At 45.1% G+C, this 21,374-nt stretch overlaps 1 protein-coding gene across 3 annotated transcripts in view; it reads left to right on the top strand.

Annotated features, from left to right (window-relative positions):
* Positions 1-21,374, top strand: part of VWA3A (von Willebrand factor A domain containing 3A) — a 544,099-nt gene that overhangs the window by 168,164 nt on the left and 354,561 nt on the right. For all 3 annotated transcript variants that reach the window (XM_086940772.1, XM_086940773.1, XM_086940771.1), the window contains one exon: positions 1,649-1,729. In XM_086940772.1, the coding sequence (XP_086796898.1) occupies positions 1,649-1,729 (81 nt within the window). The remainder of the gene's footprint in view (positions 1-1,648; positions 1,730-21,374) is intronic.

The following is a 21,374-nucleotide window of genomic DNA, read 5'->3' as shown; positions in this document are numbered from 1 at the left end:
AGCAGATGCTAAGCCCAGCCCTAAACTTAACACCCCCTGAATAATCAATAAGGAAAAAGTAGGTAGTTATCACAAGGAAAGCAATAAAGGATTGTGTCTCGATTCTGCACACTTGAGCGAAAGCGCTTCAGATTCCATGGTCTACCAAGAACGGTAGCTCACCTATTGGAACTGTACACTCATTTTATCTGAGTAGATTTATATATGATGCTGGCGACTACTACTCCAAACTTTGTCCGCCTGCATATAACAGTAAATTGATCTTGTGATGTAATTGAGATGGTTCTGCATTTAAGGTTGTAATAACATTGTAGGCGACTGTTATGGCAGAGCTGTGCAACTTAAGATGTCTGATATTTGTTATACTGAGCAAGGATATGTCTCGCACTACATGTTTTTTATTTGGTTTGAAGTGTCTTTTTCCTTGTTTATCTTTTAAATGAATGTTACACATTGCAATCTTCCTGACCAATCTCCTTTTGGTGATATTAAAATGGAGATAGAAATAATCCACTCTACTGGCATTGTGTTTGTACATCTGAGATCATACTGCTGAACAAGATTGTGATTTGTCCTTTCATTTTGTTGAAACTTGATGAAGACTATTTGAAAATCAAAAATGTGAATCAGAATCTCAGGAAGTGTCCAGAAGAGGTTCTTAGGAAAATCCAAGTTAAACACTGGGCATATGGATCCTGTACATGAGCAGCTCACAGTAGATAAAGAACCAAATGAAAAAGAGATACCCTATTGCCATAGTATCGCAAGATACTCTCTTATGCATTTGACCTAGTACATGGTTCCAGTTTGAGGCAAAGGGAGCTAAAGTGATTTGTCCAAAATCATACAATTTTCCCCAAAAGACGTAATGAGGATCCAAGGTAATCTTGCCAGTTCCAAGGGTAACAGTTGGGCCTCAAGCTCCAAATGGGCCGTTTTCTTAGGAAATAATAACTGTGATGCATTTGCCATGAGGCATGTGACAAAATGAATGTATCCCTGCCCATGAGAAATTAGTGTTCCATTACTCCTTAGCCATCGCAAGGGCCACATTGAGATAATGCTTTGTAGCAACTTCTCCTGCAGTGGCCTGCCCTTCTGCTGCCACCCACCTCTGGACAAAATCCCCCATGTTCACAGTGTAATGACTGAATATTCATGGATGTAAACTTTACCCTTATTCCACAAATCAACTGAGAGCCCGTTCTCTAAGATGCAGACCCTGAGAAGAACCATTCCATACCAAACATTAATGCCGACACTCCCAGCAAGCGTTACCTTGCTTATTTCTCATCTAAACTAGTCAAACTGCCTTTTATCAACTGCTCCCACCCTACCTACTGCACAGGCTCCAGCACTTGCAAAACACACCGATCTTAAGCTTGATTTATTCAGATGCGAGCTTGGCGTTTTAGGCTGAAAATGGGACGTGGTCGCAAGAGCAGAAACAATGGTCAATTGCTCAGGTTGCCATTGAATTGTAATTGTTATGTAAAAGTTGAGCCATTCCTCGATGGATGACCAACACCTAGAAGAACGAGATCTTTGGAATGGCGTTTGTACTTGTATTGCTGTGGTGAACATGTTGTATTTTTCTTAAATCTCAGCTGTAGCCCCAATAAATAACTCTTATTGTTCCCATTTGCAGAGAGCCATGATGCAGTTTGAATGGCATGATGGTAGTGTGAAAAATCTTCATGTGGATCTGCCCATCTTATATGAATACCAGGTAAAATGTGATTCTGATATTATTTAAAATAACATACCCCAAAATGGAATACATTTACACTTTGTGGCACAAGTGCTTTGTAAAAGTTGTTAAAGTGCTTTGTTTCTGGTTACCTGGCCTTCAGTGGTAAACTTGAACTGTCTCACCTGTGTACTGCTGTGTTTGTTCTGCATTTGTTAATATGAACATAAATAGAGCACTAAGATGCCTTGCTGATTATAGTCAGTGTGATGTTTATCACCATAACATATGAAGTATAACAGCACCAGACACAACCCTAGAGATACTTCAGGGGAGCAGGGTCAATCGAAGATACAAACTCATTCAGAAAATAATTTGAAAACATTTATGTGTTTAGTCAAATAATATTTATATTAAATATAATTAAATTATATAATGTCATTTTATATTATGTTATATTATATTATATTGTATTATATTATTTTCTGCTTTCCATGTTTAGAGATAAGGTAGGAACAATAGACCAAGTTTTTAGGTTTATGATGATTTTTTGGAAATGCATCATGATATTGAAGATCATCAGTCAGTCAGAAATAACTTCATTTCCGCCAACAAAACGTCAGCATAAAAAGTATTCTACAAACACATATACATCAATATCAACTATACTTAAAATTTTGAATAACATGTATTAAGATAAAATTTGTTAAAAAGAGAAAAAACCTTGATTTAAAAATAATCATAGGCTAAAAGGATCATCTTTATGTAGCCTTTAATTTGGTCCGTAGGGCTTGTCGTTTGGGAATGTTCGACATTGAGGGCCCCCATCCTCTTTGGTAGGGGTTATGGCAAGGCTCCATGAGAACAGCTATGCCCAAATAGGTGGGTTACAGACTGGGCTTTAAAAGAGCAAATTATCTTTACTCGCAGCGTCCAGTAGGGGTGTGTCCTTGCATCAACATTATTCTCACTATACATACATGACCCATTTAAATACCTTATTGATTGCATTCATGATGTCCCCAAACTTGGCTGTGTACCAGCCCCTGGTTTTGATGTTTGCTGATGATACCCTGCTCATCTCAAGGACCCCCGTTGGAATCTAAAATGTATTTGATTAATTCCTCGACTTTTATAATTCAAGGGGCCTAGAAATGAATACTCAGAAAACAAAATCTATAACCTTAGGATGGATCGATCTTTCTGCAAGGAATTGAGACCTGGGCCACACTATTGGAGAAAGTCAATCACTTTGATTATCTAAGAGTAAGAATATGCAGATCCTTATCACTGTCTGAAAATATCGAAAAGAGTAAGGCTACTACCCTGCATAAATCAGCAGCCATGGGGAAAATCTACATGGCTACCTCTTTGAGGGCAGTTTCATTGGTGTTAGAAGTGTATAAGGCTGTTGCACAGTTGGCTGCACTACAAGGGGCTATTCCGCCGCAGCGCTAAGGGGGAGGCGGGGCCGCGCGGTGCTCCCGTGCTCACGACGGAACCGCTCCGTCATGAGCCTCGGGTGAGCTGTGCTTGTGACGGAACGGTTCCGTCATGGTCCCGCCCGCTCTTTAGAACGCCCAGCGCAGGCGCGGAATTCGCGCCGCGCAGGTGCGGCGAGCGGTCCGTGACGGAACCGTTTCCTCACCAGCACAGCCCACCCGAGGCTCGTGACGGAACGGTTCAGTCACGAGCATGGGAGGGGTTAAATCCTGTTACAACAACAGAAAATTATTTCATAACATCATTATTAAGCCTACTCCTAAGCACTCTCATCATCCTCGTTTATTTTGATCTGGCTCTAAATCAGACTGGTGATCTGGCAGTTCTGAGGCCCTTGGAATTCTGGGTTAGGATCTGGTCTACTCTTGAATTAGAGTCTTACAGGCAAGGTTTAGAGAAGTGAATTTTGATGGACAGGAACCTGGCTATTCCATGGCTGTCACACATTAAGAAATGGCTTTGTGCCTTGGGGCTGGAAGCTATGTGGACTGAACCACTATAGTCAGCTCCTCATCCAAAGTCACAGTGAAGAAAGCTTTCTGGCAGCATATACAAGTTGAGTATGTCAGGAATGCCAATAGTGATAGCCTTACTTGAAGGTTTTTTCCCCCCAAAATCCACTTTCAAGTTAGAAATATACCTTGATGGGATTACTCCACACTGGGCAATACACTTTTTATTAAGTTTAAGATTGGCACACTTGCGCTGAACATTTATACTTGTAAGTTGAATAAAGTGTGCCCGGATAAAAATGTTTGCTCCTTTTACCCTGATTGGGTGAAGTCCATTGAACACGTTATGTCTAGTTGTCTGTTGTACTCACGTGCCAGAGCAAAATGACTGAAACCCTATTGTCGGTATCTGGGGTCCTGGAATTTTATACCTGCTTTCAGAATCCTCAGGTTGGATTTGAGTAGGACAATGGTCTTTTGTATGAACAGATTTTTGTTTGCATTGAGTATGTTCTGTTTTCTGGGGCACTCATTTAATTTGCAACTGCCTCCCCAGTGTTGGGGGCTTGGACTACTGAATGGGAGATTGTTCCTTATTGTTATGCACTGCTCACTTTAATTCACCATTGACCTCACAATTTTATAATGGTATTATGATTCATAATGTCATTATGATCTTATTATTTGTATGATGTATATCCCCTGCTATCTTGCATATTTATTTTCTCACTGCAAGATATATCTCCTGTTGTATTTGTTCCCCGACTCAACTGGTTCATCTGTGGAACGTCGGTTGTTTTGTACATGCTGTCATTTGCCCGGGGAAGATGGTGGTACTGCCTTGTGCAGAAAACACTTACTGATGCTTGTGTTATTGTATTTTATTTCGTTTTCTTTTTTCTGGGTTTATGTTACAATTTATTCGGTAATTTTATAGGTTTTATTGATGTTTTTTGTTATGATGCGTTTGATTACATACTGCTTTTATTTTTTTTGACCGAAATAAAGTATATTACTACTACTATTATATCATATATTATAATTTATATTATATTATATCATATTATCACATTATGTAGACGAATTTCAAACTCTAGTTTCCTAAACTGTGTTAAAAAAAATGTTCAACCATCCAATTTATTTGCAGCATGTCGGTAAATAACATAGGAACCTCAATGGAAACATTACATTTTAATTATCTACTTTCTTAGCTCATTTCATATTTCCTGTCTGGCTTTTATCAATAGAGTTAGCATAAGGTTAATGTTTTTTCTCTGTCTGAAGCCCACGTAGTTTACGCTTTTTTGGATACCTAATGTTCCATGGGGCTTCAGTGGACAAATAAATGCCTTTCTTCAAGGGCCTGCTAAAACAATGGGCTACAGAAATGAGAGGAAGCTTGCTCCACACATGCAGAGCACATTTCCACTTAAAATACAAGGCACAATACTTGGTCCCACATTACAAGTAATGCTTATGATATTTCTTCATTATTTTGAGTGGTGTTACCACTCTGCATGACTACGAGTATTACCAGGTGTCGTATTACCGAATGTGGCATTAATAATGCACCTATTAGTGCTGCACCTGGTATTACCATTTGCCGTTCTGGCCCCAAATTTCATCACCTGCTTAGAGGAGGAAAATCTAGTAAACATCTTCTAATAACAGGTCAAGCTGGTATTCCTTATCCCATACCTCAATTTTGTAATGAGCTGCAAATATGGGGTAATACTATCCAGTAATTGTAATACCTGGCCCATTATTACTACTCTGTTTTACTGGCCAACTTATAATGGGGCCCTTGATCTCTTTGTACAGAGGGGTCATCCTTAAATCAGTGGTATCGGTCTGCATATTCCACCTACGTCGCATTAGGAAAATCAGCAGATTTCTTTCTCAAGACGCACTTGTTCAAGTCACTCTGGGATTGGTCATATCTCGGATTGACTATGCGAATGCACTGTACGTTGGAATACCTGCTTACCAAACTCATCAACTCCAACTCATTCAGAATCAAGCACCTAGACTTATATATGGCCAGCCTAGGTCTAGTCACACTACACCTCTCCTTAGGAGCCTTCATTGGCTCCCTGTGGCCCAGCGCAGCTTCTTTAAACTGGGTTGCTTGATTCACAAGGCTCTCTCCCTGCAAGGCCCGGCCTTCATTGCCTCTCGGATCCACCGTTACGTTCCTTTCCGGGTCCTACGATCTTCATGCTCAAACCTGTTGTCAACACGCACCTTTAGACGCAGGAAACATGGTGGCCTGAGGTTTTCCTCACAGGCTCCACTCTTCTGGAACTCACTCCCTCCAGCTCTTCGTCTAATCCCCTCCTATCCCCAATTCAGGAGGGCATTGAAAACCATGCTCTTTTCCCAAGTCTACAATAACGGATCATGCCACGCTGCTTTGTTCTTAGCCTGTCCTTGAAGCGCCAAGAAACCGTTGGTGTACGTGCGCTGTATAAATAATTTTTATCATATCATCCTTAGACAAGCCTGAGGGGGTAAATATTTAATTTCCAGTTTGGTAGGCAGTACTGGGCTAGACTTGGCAGACGTTTGGGAGGAGAGGTGAGAGGGGGTGTTACAGAAGTAAATTAGGCTATTGACATATTGGATCACTTGAGTGAAACGGACTCTTTGGTAGATGGTGTTTCAAGTTATATTTCTGAAGTAGTAGCACTGTCACACCGTTTCTAATATGAAGTATAGAAACAGCTTTATTGTGAATTATTTAGATGTTATCACCAAAAGGTTCAACATTTTGAAAAAACCCATGTGACCACTGGAGCTACCTAGTACTGAATAAGAAAAGACAGTTTGTCTGCTGCTGCGGGTGAAATGGTTGATCGAATTGTCTTCAATTTAGTCTTTAATCTTTGGGACTGGAAACATGCCCTCTTGCTGACCCCAATGACATGATCGTGTAAATCAGTTACAACTGGATATTTTAGTCAGCCTGCACATGCAAAACTTGTTTCTTGTGTCTGGAGAGGTAGGAATGCTCTGCAGGCTCAGGTAGTTAGAGTTGCTACATTGTAAACTCAGAAACAAGGTGTGTAGCATTTTACTGCAGTATCTGTATTCTCAATCATAAGTAGTTGCCATGTAATATTGGTATAGCCATGGACATGTTTTATGCTTTTACACATTCTTCAGCAAAGAGCAGAACTTTGTTTTGTGGGTGCGTAACATGCTGCTATGCGCCAGGCGCTCCCATTCATTTAACCTCTTCGTAAAAGTCTGGATTTCATCTCTTGAGAGTAAGGAATACAGAAATTAGACTTTCTACATTGTAGCAGTTTGACTGAGACATTTGGAGTTTCCTGTGTCCTGTGGAGCTCTGTTTGGCCACAGCTTCTAGTTTTGCTGTGCTGAAGATTTTTGAGTTCCTGAGGTTTTGAAACTGGTAGGTTAAACGTTTTATCAGGGCAAACCACCAACCTTTCCCTCAACCTCAAAGACAGCTTAGATTCCTGTCCCCCAACCTTTGAGCAGGGTGAACCACCAACTTCATTTCTGGTCGACCAGAGAGGGTGTGTAGTTCCTGGACTACCCCACCAAAAAGAACAACATCTGTTTTTGTTTCCAATGGAATGAGTTTAGCTTTTTACTAACTCAGGATTTCTGCATCCTATTTACTTCATTTTTGTGTCTTAACCTTTTACTGTTTTCAATCAAATAATTTGTAAATGATTTTTTCTAAAATCTTTCAATTGGCATCTTTTCAGATTCGCCAGGGGACACCGAGATTGTCTTATATTTGAATACAACATTTATAATTTGAGCTCTGTTATGACAATTCAAGCCTGTGAAATGCAGATCGGTGATAAGTGATGCATTAGGGAGCAATCAATCAATCATTTGTAGAGCGCACTACTAACCTGTGTGGGTCTCAAGGCGCTAGGGAAGGGGGGAGGCAGGTACTGGTCGAACAACCAGGTCTTTAGGTATCCTGAAGGTCAGCAGGTCCTGGGTCCGCCACAGGTGGGCGGGAAGGGTGTTCCATGTCTTTGCGGTGAGGTAGGAGAATGATCTGCCACCGGTGGCCATTTGGCGGATGCGTGGGACGGTGGCGAGGGCGAGGTCGGTGGAGCGAAGCTTGCGGTTCGGGGTGTAGAAGGACAGTCGTTCTTTGAGGTATGCTGGTCTGGCGTTGTGGAGTGCTTTGTGAGCGTGGGTGAGGAGTTTGAAGGTGATCCTCTTGTTGACCGGGAGCCAGTGCAGATCTCTTAGGTGGGTGGTGATGTGGCTGTGGCAAGGGAGTCTGAGTATGAGGCGTGCTGAGGCGTTTTGTATGCTTTGAAGTCTCTTTGGAGTGTAGTCGTGGTTCCTGCATTGAGTGCAGGATGAACCCAGATTGTGTGCGTGGTGTTTAGGTGTTAGGGCAGCGCCGAGCGTGGTCGGCCACCAGGAGTCGTCCCATGCGGATGGGGTTGGAGCCGAGGATGAGGACCTCTGTTTTGCCTGAGTTCAGCGTCAGCCGGCTGGTCTTCGTCCAATCTGCGACGGCCTTCATTCCTTCGTGGAGGTTGGATTTGGTGGTGGCTGGGTCTTTGGTGAGGGAGAGGATCAGCTGTGGGTCGTCTGCGTATGAGAAGATGTTGAGGTGGTGAGCTCGTACGATGTTGGCAAGTGGTGCCATGTAGATTTTGAAAAGGGTCGGGCTGAGGGATGATCCTTGGGGTAGGCCGCAGGTGATCGTGGTGGCTTTGGATCGGGACTGGGGAGGCGGACTCTCTGGGTTCTGCCGGTGAGGAAGGAAGTGATCCAGTCCAGGGTTTGGCCTTGAAATCCTGCATTGTGGAGGCGTGTGTGCAGGGTGTGGTGGCAGACAGTGTGGAAAGCGGCCGAGAGATCCAGGAGGATGAGGGCCGCGGTTTCGTCCCTGTCCAGTATGGTCCTGATGTTGTCAGTTGCGGCAATGAGGGTGGTTTCGGTGCTGTGGTTGCCGTGGAAGCCGGAGTCCAGGACATTGTTCTTCTCTAGGAAGTGGATCAGTTGTCTGTTGGCGGTCATCTCAATTACTTTTGCCGGGAATGGGAGCAGGGAGATGGGTCGGAAGTTCTTATGGTCCTTTGGGTCCACCTTGGGTTTCTTGACAAGGGCATTGATCTCGCCGTCTTTCCAGCTCTCTGGGAAGGTAGCCGACTCAAATGAGCTTTTGATGATCTTTCCGAGTTGGGGTGCGATGATGGAGCTTGCCTTGTTGAAGATGTGGTGGGGATAGGGGTCGGAACTGAGCGGGAGCGGATGGTGTTCATGATTTTGACGGTATCTTCGTCTTTGACGTTGTTCCAGGAGAGCAGAAGGTCGGTGTGTTCGGTGGGTGTTGAGTCGGGAGTGCCTGCATCTGTCGTCAGCGACTGGCTGTCGAAGCTGTTGTGTATGTCTGTAATCTTGCAGTGGAACAAAGTAGCCAGGGAGTCGCAGAGTTCTTGTGACAGCTATATGTCATTGGAGCTGTAGCTTGGGGTGGCGAGTTCTTTCACAATGTTGAAGAGCTCTTTGCTGTTGTGTGCGTTATTGATGCGTTCCTTGAAGAGGTTCTTTTGGCGGACCGGGTGAGCTGGTGGTGTTTGCGTCTGGCGTTGATGAGGGCTGCGTGGTTGTCTGGTGTCTGGTCATTGTGCCATTGCTTCTCGAGACTTCTGCAGGTGTACTTGGAGTTCTGGAGGTTGGCGTTGAAGCAGATGGCTCTTGTGTCGGTGCACCTGTTGGAGGGTTTCCTGATTGGGGCGAGGGTGTTGGCGCAGTCATCGATACATTTTCTGAAGATGCGGGCTGCAGCGTCGGTCTCGTAGGGCTCAGGTGGAGGGTCTCGGGCGAGTGTGGTGATGAGCTGATCTTCAGTGACTTTTTTTCCGTTGCGGTGTGGGATACGTTGCGGTTGGGTGTGTGCGGTGTGTTTCTCGAAGGAGAAGTGGATGCAGTGGTGGTCGGTCTAGTGGAGTTCGGTGGTGTGGCTGAAGGTGACGTAGTCGCTGGGAGAAGATGGGGTCAAGCACGTGTCCAGCATAGTGGGTGGGTGTCGTGACAACTTGTTTCAGCCCGAGGTTGGCGAGGTTGTCGATCAGTCTCGTGGAGTTGCTGTTGTTGGCGTTCTCGAGGTGGAAATTCAGGTCTCCGAGGAGGATGTAGTCTGTGGAGGCGAGGGCGTGCGTGCTGATGACGTCGGCGATGGATTCGCTGAACTGTGGTTGGGATCCCGGGGTTCCTCTGAGGGTGGTGTTGTGATCCACGTGGATTTGGGAGTGTAGGTGTTCGGCGGTGCTGAGGGAGTCTTTAGTGTTGGTTGAGATTCTGATGGTGTTCCTGTGGATGATGGAAATTCCTCCTCCTTGTTTGTTGCTGTTTGGGTCCCTGTGTGTGATCTTGTAGTCGTCCGGGATGGCTATGGCTATGTCTGGTGCCGAGGAGGTGTTCATCAATGTCTCCATCAGGAAGGCGACGTCCGGGGCAGAGGAGTCAAGCAGGTCCCAGAGTTTGACAGCGTGCTTGTGGATTGAACGGGTGTTGAGCAGAATCAGCTCTGTGGAAGATGTGCACTGCCAAGTTTCCAGCAGAGGCTTTGCAGACCAAAAAGGTATGTGTCCAGCTTATACATTCTAGTATCCTCTATATGCAGTAAGAGAACACACAGTGCAGTAGGACAGCCATTTCAACACAGGAAAACATTTACTGCCTGTAACATGTTGAAAGAAAACCCACAGTAGTTAGGAGTTCTGATTCAGCACACATCTCAAACTATTTACAAATGTATTATTATTCTTTAGTATTGTACTTCACCTATTGCGAAAAGATGATACAATGTGGAGTTGATGCATACGGATGCCCAATATTGCCATGTTGGCAGAATGCAACAGCACAGAGCTAGTGAGAACTGCAGTGCAACAGCATTTGAACAACAGTATGATTCAAACCAATAATTTGGTAATTCTGTTCTCTCTTTAAAGAAAGGATCTGTCTGACAATTACTCAAGCACTGACTGTACTCCAGGGTTCGTATTATACAAAGTGCCCCGGGAGCGCAGTGGGTATTCACCCCTTCTTTTTTGCACCCTTTGGCACACCAGTATTTAGGCGCAACATAAGGTGTTTGCAGTTCTTTCTGTAATATAGATCACGTTAGTGAACATCTTGCACCGGAGCAATTACAAAGGGCATTTCCTCATTTACTTTGGGCATGGCCCTATAAAAATTAGAGCACCATTTGCTTTTGCAACTATGCCATATTAGAGATGTGGGTGCAGAAACAAGTAGCCTACAGAAGACACACTTATTGTGCACCATATGTGAAGTGGAACACAGTCACTAAGCCCCCTGAGGCGCCCCTTTAGACCAGGACAAGTGGTCCCTGGGATCCACCAGGCACACCGTGAAGGTGGCTGCAGTCACACACTGTACCCGCCTTCAAGGGGAACCCTGCTCCCACGTCAAATTGAGGCCAGGTCTCCATCTGCAGTGAAAAGCGGACAAGTAGCTTGAAGCAACCGGTCTTCCTTTCACTCGTGTACTGTTCACAGTGCAGGCACAAGTTGGCACTTGCACTATGAACAACACATTTTTTTGTAATCAGACACACTGTTCTGCACTGTTTGCAACCTGTTAAGAGAGTGCCATTCTGCAAATAGAGACAGTGCATCTGAGCTGTAATTTGGACCCTTATGCATTAGGTCGCCCCCTTACTTTCATAGCCCCAACTTAATTGTTTCTTATTTTGTTCCTTAAACCACTACCTCTCGGAGGCATACCTCTCACCATGTGCATCCTTCTCATCCAACTTAAAACACTAATGAAGGGTGGTCAGACTTGTGGTACATGTTGCTTCTGTGGTGAGCCTCTCATAATAGTGTAAAGTTGGGATTAGAGTATGAAACCATGTAGTAGAAGGCAAGAAAATAGTGGGAAGTAGCTAAAAATGTTGCCAAGCCTATGGCTGTAGAGCTATTATACATGATCTCTCTTCAAAACAACACTGTGTTTGCTTTTATAGTGCCTGTGAGATATGTAGACAATGATTTTGCATGGCACTTGCACAGTTGATAATTAAACAAATCCTCTCATACTTTAGGTCCCATGATCTTTACATCTGTCTGTTTTGCATCTGTTGTGGAAACTCATGTGTTCCAACATGCAGACTTGTGAGAAAAGAATTTACCACAGGCGTGCATCAGTATCCTGTAGAAATTTCCAAAGAAGTATTAATATTTTTCTAGCAGTAAAAGTGATAGAGTTTCCACTTTTTTCCCGTACATGGTAATGATAACAATAGAATACTGTTTAAAAAAATCAAATACTATGTGAAATGTTCCCTCTTACCTCTTGCCGGTAGTTCCCTGGATTGAGAGGGTCTAGTGACTGCTTTTTTAATGTGACAAATTCTTGGCCTGCTTCCAGGCCACTGGGACACTGGTTGTCTGGAAGGACAGATTGATAATTCTGTTCACCTCTATGTTAGTCATCTCTGCTGCTGCTGCTAGCAGTCTAGCAGGGCAAGGGTCAGAGGGTGAGCCAGATTTTAAACACTTTAGAATTTTAACAGAGTGAGGCAAGTCCACTGGCTAAAAAGTATCCAAGAGATGTTTTACACCAACAGGTGAAGGCAGAACAGTTGCCTCGGTCCCATTATCACCGGGCGAGAAAACCGCCTGAATAGTGCGGATCTTATCCAAGAAAAAATTCGAGAGAGTGTGGCACCAGATGACTGAGGAAGATGACGTGCCAGCTTGAGCCAGGGAGACATAAAGCTCTGAACAATCGCAAACATTTCTTTAACGTTGTTTTTAGTGGAGTCAATACGGTTTGAATAGAATTGCCTTTTGGCCATTGTTATGGCCTCATAATAGACTCTACGTTTGATTCTGAGCTTCAGCTTTGCTGCGAGACAATAATCACTGCGACGCCAAGCTCGCTCAAGAATCTTACATTCGTGTTTGAGTGCTTTCAGCTTAGTGCTGAACCAAGGTTTAGAAGGAGATCCCCTAGACAGCCTAGGAGAGCACTGCAGGTGAGTATGTCAACTGCCTTTGAGACCGGCTGGTAAAACCATCAACATCGGTCCTTAAGGTCACCCGAGAGGATAGTTCTAGAGGTTTCCAGGACTGGGTTGAACGCACATGGGGCAATTTTGCCAAAGGCAGGTTTGCAAACTGAACGTGCTAAGGGCTCGGCATTCGTCACTTCCCACAAGAAGTATGTCACAAGGTGGTCAGACCAAGAAACCGGCCATGGGTCTCTGATCAAAATGGGGAAGTTGGTGCAAATTGGGTCCAGTATATGGCCAGCCTGATGGGTAGGGAGACTACCCCGCTGGTTGAGTTGGGCCAAATGTAGAATATCCAGGAAATCACACAAGTCCTTAGCCTCAGCCTGATCAAGATGAATATTGAGATCCCCTAAGACAATGTAGTGGGAGAATCTCAGCACCCTGGGAGCTATGGCTTCCTCACAGGCCTGTATGAAAGGTCTTACCGGACCAGGGGGTCTGAAGATTAAAGTGCCTCCCAGAGTAAAGTGGTCCGAGAAGCGAATACTAAAATCGAGGGCATCATTGCCTCCCCAGAAGGCAACATCCCCCCTATGTAGATCCCACTTGTTCTTATAAAAAATGGCCATTCCACCCCCCTCCCTTCTGGGCGGTCAGCTCTAACAATCTTGTATCTCTCAGGCGTGGCAAAGGTAACAACGGGGTCTGATGTAGAATCGAGCCAGGACTCGGTAATGAACAGTAGCTCTAAAGATCCATCATCAAGGAGATCAAAAACCTCTGTGTGATGTTTCCTAAGAGATTGGACATTAATCGAGGCTTCAAAAATGGGGGAGCCCCTTATTGTCGATGAGAAGGTGTGCTATCTTGGGCAGAGGTAACAAGTCCCAACCCAACATAAAGCCACAAGTCATGCACACATTGTTGCTGCCAGCAAGAACATCCCAATTACCCTGAAAGAGACAGGTGTGAGAATCAAGGGCCTGTAAAGCATCCCCAGTGTAGCATAATCTGATCTCCTGTCCTGGGACCCGACAAGCAGCGTGGCAGGTGCTGGCTGCTTCTGGGACGCTGACGGGTGCAGACGGGCTTGCCTTAAGGAGCGCCAGCGGCGCGTTCGTGCAGCGCGCATTGAAATAGCCCTGGCCGCCGGAAAACTAGAGATCGCACTACCAAAAAAAAAAAATGGCGTCTCTCAATGGCAGCACGGGGAACCAGGAAGTGGATTAGTGGCAATGATCAAATTTAACAATATCGGCACACACAGTACAATGGATACAAGTTTAAAAAGGTTGCTGAGTAAAAAATGGTTAAACATTTTCTGAGGGGTTAAAATATTGCGCAAACACGCAAATAATGAAATATTGGTATGCGAGGTCAGCAGAGTCACGCGGTAACAGGTAAAACCCCTTAAGGCGGCTGCGTCCGTGCAGAGCACATTGAAATAGCCCGGCCGCCGGAAAACTGGAGAGCCCACTACCAAAAAGATGGCGTCTCTCAATGGCAGTACGGGGAACCAGGAAGTGGATTAGTGGCAACGGTCACATTCAACAATATCGACACACACAGTACACTGGATACAAGTTTAAAAAGGTTGCTGAGTTATATTTCAGGAAATATACCTTGCATCATGATGTTTTGTTGCAAAGATTTAAGCATTTTCTTTGAAATAAGTATTAGTGCTCTTCTTGGGAAAGCACAGCTCTGTTGTATGTATTCCTTCCATGATGACTGGTGAATATTATACAGCTTCTTCAGATTGCCATAAACCTCTAACTCCTTTTGCAAATAGAGGCTGCATGGCAGGGATTCCCAGTAAAGTCTGCTTATGCAAATGTGGGCATTTTGAAATTAGATTGCTTGGTTTGTAAAGAAGTGGAGTAAAAAGATGCACTTTTATACATTGGCACATATTTGTTTTGTGATTTTTAAACCAGTATTTAACGGCCTCATTCAGAACGGCACCTTTACACATGTAGAGCCACTCCTGTACCTACGAGTTGCTTTACACTTTTTTGCTATTCACCATTTCTGAGTCTTGCTTTTCTTTTAGGTTTAGGCTTATATGTTGCCACCCCCTCAGCTTAGAGAGTACAGACATCTAAGACTGAATTTATAGGTGTAAAAGTGCTACAGTTAACTTCACGATGGAGCAGAGATCTCCATATGATAAAGCTTAGGGAAAAAATAATACACTTTATATTTAAAATAATTTATTGTAAAAAATACTATAAAATAAATGTAAATAATTTTAATTTGAATTAAGCTAGACCTAACAAAATAAAATGTAAAAGTACATTAATTCACCAAATTAAATGTGCACCAATTAATTTGATTGATTCATCTATATCGATTTATTATATGTATTAATAATATTTCTCAAAGAATATTTACAAATAATTCCAACTCATAGTGACATTTAATGTTTATGTATGTTTGTTAAATTTTGTTAAAAGTTTTTTTTTTAAACTTTATTTTCATTTTATGTAGATTAACAATTTGGCATTAGAAGTACACTTCCTTCTCAGACGAGATGTATTAGATAAACATATCAACATTTCAGATATATGTCAGGCATAGTAGCAATGCATGGCAGATTAACATAGTGGTAATGAGAATGTAAAAGTTAACTCAGGCATTGTAATCTCCGATAATTCCCAATGAGTATACATTAGACATAAGCTCCTGAGAGAGTCTTTTGGCAACAATCATATACTATGGGGCACTCTACACAGGAAGATAGGGCTGTCATCAAACTCTATATCACCCCTTGTACACTGCAACTCGGGGCTCTTACACCTAATAGGAAGCAGAGTGATTCATTCTGTCCACCCCGCCATCCACTTCATACCACAGGTGAGTCGATTACTCCCGATATGGGCCCCATATATTTCTCTGAGGCGACTACGGGCTGCATAAGATCATGATATTCATCAGATTGTGTCCTGCAATATGTCATATCAGGATGTCATTGTGTCACTGTTGGGAGAGGTCCCTTCATCCATCGTATGGCGATCCTACGCCGTGCCAACAAGAGACCCAGTGCCACCAACTGTCAACTGGTGTGTGGAACATTCCGATCATAGCTGAGCAGGGCCATCAGTGGCGTGCCAGCTAATGCTTCCCTTGTTATTTCTCCCAAAACTTTGAAGATCATAACTTATGCCGTAAGTGCTGTACACCAGGGCAGTGCCATGCTATATGTGCGCAGCCTGTGTCATCCGTGCCGCAACGTGGGCATTGTGAGTCTTCTCTCAGACCGTATCTGAGTAACCAGACTGGAGTGTAAAATACCCGGTTAAGATATTTAAAAGGCACAAGTCTATGGTGGCCATTCAGCCAAATAGTGGCTATTACAAAACAGCAATAACTCCATTGTTTTTTCAGTGATATCTAAGCCCAGATTGTTTTGCCAGTCACTGCAAGCCTTGGGGATTCCAGGTCCCCTAGGCCCCTGTGAAAAAGCATATAATGTTGCTATGGTGTGTGCTGCCGTCATCGCTTGTATGAGCTAGGTAAGCGCGAGCACCTCCGCTGGTTCCGCCTGATTGTCATCCAGCAAGCATGACGTGCCCAGTAGTAATGAAGTTGCACTAGTGTATACTGTTCTGTGCACTAATCTGCGAGCAGTCGCAGATCATGTTATTATCAATAAAGTCACTCATGTTCCATATCTCAAACTCACGGAAAGCCTCTTCCCACTGATGACCCAACGGAAACCACCCACACCACTCCAGGGGAAGCCACGGGAAGCAAAGCAAAGTTGTCTGATGCTTAGCCATCTATTTCTTCAATAGGTGGTGCCCACCGGATTTATTATGTGAAAGCGGTGCACTGGTTTACTAAGTAAAACAAAGAGGCAGTGACTGAGGAGATGCTCCATTGCTCTACAATATTTTTTATAATGTTATGTTTCGTTTTAATTAAATATATTTTTCATTTTAGAGATTTACAATTATTTCCTGTGCAATATTATGTTAAGTCCCTGCTTTCACTACTTTCTATGGGAGTGTGTTGCAGTACCTGTGAGTAGCCATGTGTGGTGCTTGACTAACTCTAGGGCTGGACTGGAGTACATTTAGTACTGTTGTCACCTTTAGGGTTGCAGTAAATTTTGAAGCGTAGTTTCTAAAAAACAGTGTGCTTCCTCGTATATGGGTGTTTGTAGTAGCCTATCCCTCCTTACTTTTCTGTAAACTCCTCCCATTTTGGAATAGATATTCCCAAATTCCCCACCACTCCCCCAGGTATTTTCCATATTTACTACTAAAAAATAAACTTGTCCTGCTGGGTCCCACCATCCCTCTCACGGTGGAAGGAAACAACACTAGACTCCGCACACAGCTACGAGAGGAGCTGCGGAGATGGAGACGCCATTCGCTCTCTTGGCTGGAGAGAATAGCGGCCACCAAAATGAAGCTACTTCCACAGATACTCTACCTATTCCAGACCCTTCCACTGCGACCACCTCAGGGTTTGATCCAGCAGATGCAGTCTGAGCTGGCACGCTACATTTGGCAAAGCCGCCGCCCGCGATTCAAGCGCGATATCGCAACCCTCCCACCTGCATACGGTGGGGTAGGAGTCCCGGACCTCCAGCTCTACTTCTACGCGGAACAACTGCGGAGCCTGGTGGAATGGTACCAGCTGGAATCAAGCAAGTCCTGGCTGTTCCAGGACCAGGCGGTGGCCGGTGTGCCCCTGCAGGGAATCCCCTTTCTTCCATGGCGGCACAGGCCACCTAACATTTACGCATCCCAGATCACTAGCACAGTCATGGGGGTGTGGGACCAGGTAGCTACCAAGCATGAACTGACGTCCTTTCCCTCTCCCTTGACACCTCTATTCGCAAATCCCGACTTCACCCCGGGTCTCAACACGAAAGCTTTTGTAAACTGGCGACACACTCCCTGCAGGGCACTAGGGGATCTCTTCGACCTGGAAGACATCCTTTCTTTCCAGCAACTGAAGGAAGCCTACGCTATCACGGAGGGAGATAGGTTAGCGTACCTGCAGGTGCGATACTGGGCCCTTCACCCTGACGTTAAACCAGGAGCCCAACGCCGCCTCACCCCCTATGAGAAATGGCTGGTTACCCGCACCTCTGAGAAGAAATTAATCTCTGACCTATATCAACACCTACTCCTTATGAACATCCACACATACAACGCAGGAAGATGTCGGTGGGAGCGGGAACGGGGTAGGGCCCTCACACACAAGGAGTGGAGCGGGATCTATCACAGGGCACGGCACTCCACATACCACTCCGGTCTCACTGAACTCCTAACCAAGCTGGCTAAATATTGGTACCGCACACCTGAGCGTCTGCACCAGGTGGACCCTCATGTAAGTGATCGCTGCTGGAGAGGGTGTGGGGAACTAGGCACGCTGGAACAACTACTCTGGAGCTGTAAACACATATAGGAATACTGGGACACGATAATAGACGAGGTGGACTCCCACCTGGACACTCAGTTGCCCCGATTCCCCACCTACATCCTGCTGGGACTGCCCAACGCCCTGATGTACCCACCGAAGTCTCGCAGGGGCAGTCTCATCGTCATTGCTCTAGGAGCAGCTACCCAAAACATTTTGGCACACTGGAGAACACCACATAGCCCCCCACACACTAGTTAGTTGCACAGGTTGTGGATGGTGCTTGGAATGGAGAAGTTGTCTTTAGTACAGGCCGGGAGGGGAGAGGAATTTCCAGAGCTTTGACGCCCCTTCCTGACACTACTCAAAGGGGAATTTCGCGAGTTGAGCTGTCCCAGATACCTACGACTCCTACGGCTGGCAGATACACCACTACCAGACCCACGACCACCAAAGACTGCACGGACTCGCAGGCCCAAATAAGTGTCTCTCTGCCTCCTCAGGCAGACTGCTACGAAGCTGACTTCTTTTTTTTTTTTTTTGGTGGACAGAGGGGGGTGGGAGGGGGTAGGGAATTGTTGTTTAGTTTCAAGGCATTACAACTGCTCTATGTCACTACGCAGACCCAATGGGCGTTACCTTTGCTTCTCGATTACGCATGGACTATAAGCAACCCACGAAGGTCTGACACTGCAAAGCCTTCTTGTTTTGTTCTTTGTGAAAATTCAATAAAAGATTTAAACCATTAGGGCAAGATGGCCGCTGTAGCGCTGTAGGTGCAAGTCGCATCTAGACCCCTCTCTGACCCATGGAGGCAACAAAATCCTGATCGGCTGTAGGAAGAAGTATGCAGCGGTGGCTACACCGGCAGTCGCTGGAAGAGAATAGCGGGATTTTACACTTCCTTAAAAAAAGCTTACTGCATTGGAAATTACTACTTAAGGAGCTCCGAAAGGCCTGCACTCCTAAAATGGCCAATCGGGCAAAAGAAAAACAAACTGTGGCTACTATCAGCGGACCGGTAAAAGAGATAGCCCAGAAAGATCCGGGAAGGACCGGCACAATCCCGAAGACCAAGATGCCCCCACCCAGTAAACGCTCCACACCCATGATCTCAACGGCGGCCAAGGCACAGCAGCGTAAAATCGACAAGGCTGTTGAGAAAGACAGAGGCAAGTTGCTGTATGCAAATGATGACACGCGAAGCGGCGATCACTGCATGCAGACTGGCCAAGCGGGGAAACTCACCACGGAGAGAAAGAAGGGCGATCTATCCCTCCGTCAGCCTTCGGTAAGCGAGATCTTCAGCAACAAGGTACCCCCGCCAGCCCTAACGGAGGACGCAGAGTCTGCTTTGGGTACAGAAAACCCTCCGACGGGCGGACCTGGAGGCAGCGTCCTCGTGGACGCAACCATAGGCGTTGCTAGGCAACGGACGCGAGCGGAGCAGGCAGAGCTCACGCTTACCGCGGAACAAGCTGCAAACGAGACGGCTGCTGCTGGAGAGGAGGCTGGGCGGACGACCACGGAGAAAGAGGTGAGAGCGACAAAAGAGGCGAGGGAAAATAAAGTATTAAACACAGACCCGCTACTAGAAGCGCTCCAAGAGGTGGAGGCAGGATTAATGCAAGGGCAAAAGGAGCAACTGGGTGGTGGACACACGGAGGTCATAGAGAGCACAGAGGGAGCAGAGGGGGACAGGGAATTCTTCTCTGTTCCCGAAGAATCAGATTCCACTGTCACCAGCAGTGAAGAGGAGGGAGAAACGGGAGACTCATTCTCCAGCACTGATGATACAGGGGGCTCCAGAGAAAAAGACACACAGAAAAAACGTAGGCCATCTAATAGGAGAACAGGCTCCCCCACAACAACGCACAAGAGTTCTCATAAAAAATTGATTTGGGACTATTCCGCTACTTCAAATCTCTACAAAGAGGATGGGCAAGACCCCCAGAATGATGATGGGAAACTAGACTTAATATTTACAACGCTAAAACAAATCCAAATGGAAGCCAGGGCAGAGAGTAGAAGAGCCAGGCACGATACGAAAAAAATTCAAGCCTCCATTAGGAGAATAAATAAAAAATATGAGGAAGTGAGTGATAGAGTTACCGAAGTGGAAGAAAGGACTGGCAGGATTGAGGAGGAAGTGACAGACTGGCAGACTAACAGAGAAGAGCAATCAAAAGTGGTGGAGGATTTGCAATGGAAGGTCGAGGATTTGGAAAATCGCCAGAGGCGAAATAACGCACGCCTTCTTGGAATAGAAGAAGGGTCAGAGGGTCAAGACCCCAGAGGCTTTGTGATAAAGTTGCTAAAAGGAGCCTTCCCGGAGACCCCATGGCAATGGGAACAAGAGGTGCAAAGAGCACATAGGTTTCCGCTTACGACAAAGGGGAAAAAAAGAGGGGACGGTTCACTTCCAAGAGCGATGCTAGTGTTCTTCGGGAATTTTCTGGCGAGGCAAGAGCTGATGGATAAGGCCAGACCCGACTCTAAAAAGACGGTGGATGGTACGACATTTTTTGCGAGACCAGACTTTTGCCACGCTACTGTGGAAAGGAGGTGGAGATTAAGGCAAATGATTGCTGCTTTTCAGAGTCAAGGCGCTGAAGCCTATCTGATGTTTCCGGCAAAATTAAAGGTTATTGTTGGGGGCAGAGTCAGAATGTTCTTTTCAGAGATCAAGGCTGGAGAATATCTAGAAGAATTGAAAGAGATGAAGGGCAAAGGTGGAGCTAGTAGATAGTAGTCTCAGGTAGATATATGAGAATAGGATGGGGCAGAAGGGTAAAAAGGGTAAAAAGGGTAAAAAGGTTAAAAAAAAAAAAACTGCCCAGTAAAACCGGGTAAAACGGAAAACAATATAAAGACTAGTGTGAATAGGAGTTGTTTTGGGATTGGTTTTTTTTCTTCTTGACGGTAGGGTAGGGGAGGAGAGGGGGCGACGCTACAACGCACAGTGGACACGCATAGGTCAGCTCTGACCTATTTGCCTGTCACAGGGGGGGGGGAGGGTGCTGCAGGGGAGGGGGGGTACAGAAGGGGAGGGTGGTGGGGGGGCACGTTTTGGGTCTGGAATAAAAATACAGTACAGATTAATAAAAGTCATTATGTTTTTAAGAGGAAAATGTGGATGTAACGAGAGTGTTAAGGTGGGAAAAAGGAAGGGGAAGGAAAAACAAGGTAGATGGAAACTAAGATAATTACGCTGAATATATGTGGTCTGAATAATAGAGATAAAAGACAAAAACTGGGAGCTCTACTGCGATTCTGGAAAATTGACATTGTCTGTCTGCAAGAAACACACATAGCCGTGAATGAGATTTATTTGTTGGAGCAAATGGGATATGATGTT

This window comes from Lissotriton vulgaris, chromosome 10, assembly GCF_964263255.1.
Source record: "Lissotriton vulgaris chromosome 10, aLisVul1.2, whole genome shotgun sequence".
Classification (NCBI taxonomy): domain Eukaryota; kingdom Metazoa; phylum Chordata; class Amphibia; order Caudata; family Salamandridae; genus Lissotriton; species Lissotriton vulgaris.
This window is presented reverse-complemented; position numbering and strand designations above follow the sequence as displayed.